Here is a 5,770-nt window from a genome sequence, read left to right on the forward strand (position 1 = left end):
TTTGTTTTTCTTTCCAACCACTTGGAAGGTACCTTCCGTAGTGGTCCTTGTTTGTTCAGAATGCTGAACTTTCTTTGGCGCCAGTTTTGGTGCTTGCGCCGGTATTACCTTTGGCTTTGAGCCTTTCGATTTTTGTTTCTTTCCGATCCTTCCATCGTGAACACTGACCCTGGTGGGTTCAATGTTCGATGTTTTGCGTTGGAGTACGTCTGAATAAGAAGATCCCTCAATTGTCTATTGTTGTTATTTCTTGCGGTCTGCTTGGCGCAAGTACCTGTTCTTTTTTATTTTTCAGTATTTCTGTGTACGCACCTTCCAGCTTCCGGTGGTTGCCTTTCATGCCAAGGGTTAGATGCCCGGAGTCGGCCTACTCCGGACAGTTAAAAGTCTCTTAACGCCAAACATATGTCCGGTCGGGCGGGGTCACCACGTCAAGGTGGACTTTTATCGACCCCGTTTCATTAATTTGAACAGTTAGCCTATAAGGTGCTGTTTCTATCCATAGTTTATGCAGGACACTTTCGGGTTCAACTTGATTTTTTAACCAGTTGAGTGAATCTTCATAATCTATTACACGTATATATTTTAGAAATTTTAAGTTATTGTTTTATTCACTATCATATTAATAAATGGTATTATAATATAAACATAATTTGACCTTTTATTGTTTTTCATTGAAGAATTTAAATTTTTATGTACATTATAATAATCTAAGATCATTAGTCCATCCTGGTATTTATTTAAAATATCATTTATGTATTGACCTAAGTATAAATCATTTTCATTTGAATCTATATATTAACAAACAATTTAAAAATTAATAACATTGGGATAATATAGGTAGGTAATAAACAAGAAAATTATTCTACCTAAATTTGAATTTGTGGTAGGTAATAGTTTCTCAGCAGCTTAACCATTAAAATTATCTTGAGTAGTAAGAATTTCAAAGTTTGCAATATTACCAATGTCGATTAAGTTCAAAGAACCGGATGCACCAGATGCACTGATACTAGATTCTGTTGATGCTATTTCCTAGTAACAAACAGTTTGAGAATGTCTACTTGTATAATAAAACTTTCATTAATCTATTTGATTAACTATTCTAAAGTACCTGTTACGTCCCAACCGACGTCGATATATACATCAACGCAGAGATAAAATACGTGATGTACTAGGTATGATGAATGTTTATTAACGTAGTACAAAAATACAATGTTATAATATATGGTGTAAAAGAGTGGTGTTACGACTCTTTAAGATAGAATTTAAACTGTGAGTGGTGTTACGACCTGACTCTGAATGTCCCTAACCGTCTGAAGAGCTCTTGTCCTGGGCTTCTATATAGGTATATGATTGTGTCCTTTGGAGTGGGTGGTTGTAGTAGTGGCTAAGCTCGGTCATGAGACAGAGTTCGGGTCTCGTATTTGGTATGCTGGTCGACTCGTATCCTGCGTATGGGCGTTGGCTTTCCAGGAAAGATACGTATGTGACGGCACCTTCTATAGTTTAATTGTTTTCTCTACGATTTTGCAACGACCTCCGCATGTTATACTATACTAATTGCCTTATTAGTTATAGTGTCAAATATTATTAGAAACGTGCGGCGCACTGTACATAGTTAATATATGACTACTTAATACGTGGGTACGTAACAGTATTACGCTATATTAGGATAATGATGAATGCAGATCTATAGTTGATTATACTTATGCTATTACCTAAAATTATAAAACTTGACATTACATTTATTACATATTTATATATCTGTCCTATATTCTATTGGTCTTATATGGTTAGGTTTCCATTAGGTTTAACATTCTCCCATTTTTTCGGGTGGTGTCCTATTTTAGTTGAGTATATTAGTTTATTTGTAGGTCCTGTTATGTCTAATAGCTTTAAGTTGAAATAATTATCGTTGTTATCACTATAAGAAGTGATATTTAACATTTTTTTATATTTAATTTTAACCGGTTTATTATATCTTTGTCAGTGGTACCGTTCCAAAAAACTATGATCGGTGTTCTCCCGTCAGTATGCAAGTATTGGTTAAGGTATATGGTGGACAGAGTTGTCGCGCCCTCGAGCGTTAGAATTGATTCTAACTGCCCCAATAATGGTATTAATAACTCTGGCTCGTTCCTAAATATCCTACCGACACCAGGCATTACTTGTCTGATTTCTCGATGCTGTATCATCTTCAGTTTATTGGTGGTAGTCAATACGATCGGTTTGCCTTCGATTTTAACTGGCCTATATTTATCGAGACTATTTGATATCGACCCTGATACAAGTAATAAATCCTTCTTATTTATCATGAACTCAAAGTCCACTATAACGAATTTGATGTTGTCACTGAAAATTATAATGGTTGTATGTGAGTCATTTTTTTTTATTTTAATAATGGTTTTATATTACGAGATATTAGTATTAGGATACTAATTTTAGGATTGAAATATAATTTGAACATGAAAGCAAAAGTGAAGAATGTACGTGATCCTACTTATAAACGTGTGACTTCGTCCATTTCTCTAGCAGTCCGTAGTGATACTAAGTGTCGCCTAACTCTATTTACTGATCGGTTATTACTCATTTTCTTTTTGCACTTTATTATAATTATTATACTCGCTATTATTATTATTATTAGATAAAACAAATAAGTATGGAAATTCGTAGTATCTTTCGTGGTCTTTTTATCCTTTTCTTCTTGTATTAGTTGTTCTATTTCGTCAATGGACTTAGAATATTGACTTAGGTCAGTTAACTTTACCACGAAATTCGTGTGTGTAATGACGTTACTTATTCTCTTTTTTATGGAAGTGGGGATTGTCAAATTTGATGTTATTCCTATGGTTGATATAAAATCCTTATAATGTGTCGAGTTTAAATGCCTATTCGGTGTTAACACTAACTGTGGTGTGTACCCCCTACAGTCTTCGTTTAATCTTAGTATACCTATCCCGCTTAATTGTAAATTCATCGCCTGGTCTCGATTCTCGCACGAGATGGCTACATTGTCAGTTGTTTTTATCGTATATACCCAAGCGTTCTGATATTTTAACTTATGATAAATACTGCGAGTGATGTCTAGATAATGTATTGGGCACGTGCTAGGTATGCCTGATGGTTTAATGAATAATTCTACCTCGCATGGAAGCTCACTGGCTCCTAGTCTTAATGGTTGTGTTTCCGGGCATAACGATCCTACATTAATTTGTTTACACATCAACAACTTGCTAAATAATAATGTTAAATAATATTCGTGTGTTTTTGATATGGCTATGTACCCGTATTCAGGTATTATGTGCATATAATGATCATTTTTTACTACCGGTAATGGTATTACGTGAAATAATGTTAAATCGACTGAGTTTATTAGCGGTATTATTATTTCGAATATTAATGTTTCGTTTATGTAAATTATATTTAATTTCGACATTTTACTTAGTTCGTATGATGTTATTTGATTTAGATCGAACGGTAAGCTTTGTCCTTTTGGAACGTTTATTGAAATATCCTTTAACTGTGTACGTAATTCCGTAGCGGATATTATGCTCGAATGTATTATACCACTTTGCACCGCTATTATTACTTCGCAAATTGTATCGGTTTCGAAACTTAGTTGTTGAAGTACTAAATTTAATATGTTTATTTGTTCATTGATATTACTTTTTGCTTCTACGATATCTAAATTGATTATGGTTTGGTTTACAGTTGTTGCCATTCGATTGTATAATACACTAAGTTTATTTATCTGACCTTCCATTTGGGTTGCCTCTTTAAATGTGTTCGCAGTTGCTTTTACTATACTAGTTTGTTTTTCTACTATTTTTAATAATCTATTTTGACTAGTTTGTAATTCCTCGATTTGTTTATCATATGATTCCGCGTCGGTATCATCTAATGTACCAAATAATGTTTTTTGTATTCGACCCACTAAATTTAGTAAATTTAGGCACCCATGGTTGGAAGCAAAAATGCAGAAACTTATGAAAAAATTCATAATCAAGAGGCAGCGTGTGATAATGGTGGTATCACGTGGTTTTGAAGTTCGTATACAGGACCGGGTAATAAGTTATACGATACGAACTATAAGTTTATCGGGTGTTCGTTACCGAAAACTGAAATGGACAAGGTCACGTTCCAACACGATGTCGATTATAACAATATGACCAACCCGACAAAAGATCAAGTATGGGAAGCAGATAAAAAATCAATGTTGGCAGCAATGAATACTACCGATAAATACTATGGTAACATTGCCACAATTGTTGGCCTTGGGCTCAAAAACATAGCAGAACGTACACACGAAGCGATTACCGGTAGTAACAGCGCAATATATCCACAGTGCGGTAGTGAACAACCTGGTGAGTCTGCGTTATATTTCAAATATACATGTTTAATATAATTTAACACTGTGACGTTTATTCATAGATCAACAGAACAAGGACAACGACGCACAAGGAGCAGAGTCCAAGGGTAATGCAGAACCACCTGATACCACAACAAAATCAACAAATAACACTGACTCGAGCCGACAATTGCGTACTGATCACCAGCACGTCGATTTCAGGGTCGACTAAGAAAATGGTTTGTTCACTGTGGGGTATGGGTAAAGGTATAGGGTGGTATATACTATATTCCTCACTGGTAATTAGTAGGATTTCTATGACGTAGATAAGATAGTTGTCTTTTAAGAATATGTTTTTTTCAGAGATTCGGAGGATTTCATTAAGAGATTCTATATTAACTTCCAATGGAAAAGTATTTCCAATCGGCAAGTCTACCTTAATTTCGAGAAGTTCTTTAATAATGTGCTGTGGAGTAAAGACACTAGTGTGAATTTTTCCATCTAATGCTGTATTTATTATGGAGATAAGGTTTTGGGTTTCATAAGCGTACTTGTTTAAAACTAGTTCAAATAGTAATGATTGTTCTAATACTTTGGTTCGGAATGCCAATTTATTAAGGTTTTGGATAGTAAGATTTGTTTGTACTTGTAGGTACTGGAGGTTTTGTTCTACTTTTTGTTGTTAAAGTTCTAATTGTTGTGTAGAGTTATTTACTTCTGCTTGTCAGAATCTGATCTTTTCCGGAATATTGCTTTTGCTAGGTACTTTGCTTCGATTTAGTTCTGTTATTTGATTTATAATGAATTCAACATCAATCTTTGAGCATACACCATACAGAACGTTGGCCATACGCCTGAATGTCTGCCCCAATCCCCGTCGAACTCTATTATCATCATTATTAATGGCTAACATAAGACTTCTGTGATTAGCTTCGATCTCGTTTAAATAGGGCAAAGTTGCTCTAGAAAATTGTTGTATAAACAGAGAGCAAATCTCCTCAATTTCCACATTACCAAGTCTGTTCTTCATATTTTCACAAATGGTCGTGGTTGCTTGATAGTGAGCCATGATGACATGGTATTTTGAAATTAGTAATTGTACATCCAAGGAGATTACCAATTCCCAACTTACATGTGACAATCTGGCTACTCCATGTGACTCATAATAGATCCCTGGTTGGCTCTTGAATGACGTTAGATTAAATACTTGGTGGTGATTTCTTTGGTCCGAATCATTGATGGAAGGTTCCGTGACGCTTATTGAAATTATGCTGAGTCTGAAACATAGTTATGTTCTTTCATGAAATTGTTTTAGAAGGTTCCGGTGTACCTTTACAGGTTTGGTTTTCTTAAGTATCGTGATATTTGGTGAATCTGGTTGGATTTCTACGATGGGGTAAGGACCTAACCATTTTGGAGCTA

At 34.8% G+C, this 5,770-nt stretch overlaps 1 protein-coding gene and 1 pseudogene across 1 annotated transcript; one reads left to right on the plus strand and one right to left on the minus strand.

Annotated features, from left to right (window-relative positions):
* Positions 1–4,123: 4,123 nt before the first annotated feature.
* Positions 4,124–4,562, plus strand: LOC132938651 (uncharacterized; the record flags this gene model as incomplete). Its single annotated transcript, XM_061005606.1, has 2 exons — positions 4,124–4,364; positions 4,432–4,562. Coding segments are annotated over exons 1-2 (372 nt in total), but the record flags the coding sequence as incomplete, so codon positions are not given.
* Positions 4,563–4,565: 3 nt separating this feature from the next.
* LOC132934080 (uncharacterized) lies at positions 4,566–5,417 on the minus strand (annotated as a pseudogene).
* Between the last annotated feature and the right edge of the window lie 353 nt (positions 5,418–5,770).

Source organism: Metopolophium dirhodum, chromosome 1 (genome assembly GCF_019925205.1).
Source record: "Metopolophium dirhodum isolate CAU chromosome 1, ASM1992520v1, whole genome shotgun sequence".
Taxonomy (NCBI): domain Eukaryota; kingdom Metazoa; phylum Arthropoda; class Insecta; order Hemiptera; family Aphididae; genus Metopolophium; species Metopolophium dirhodum.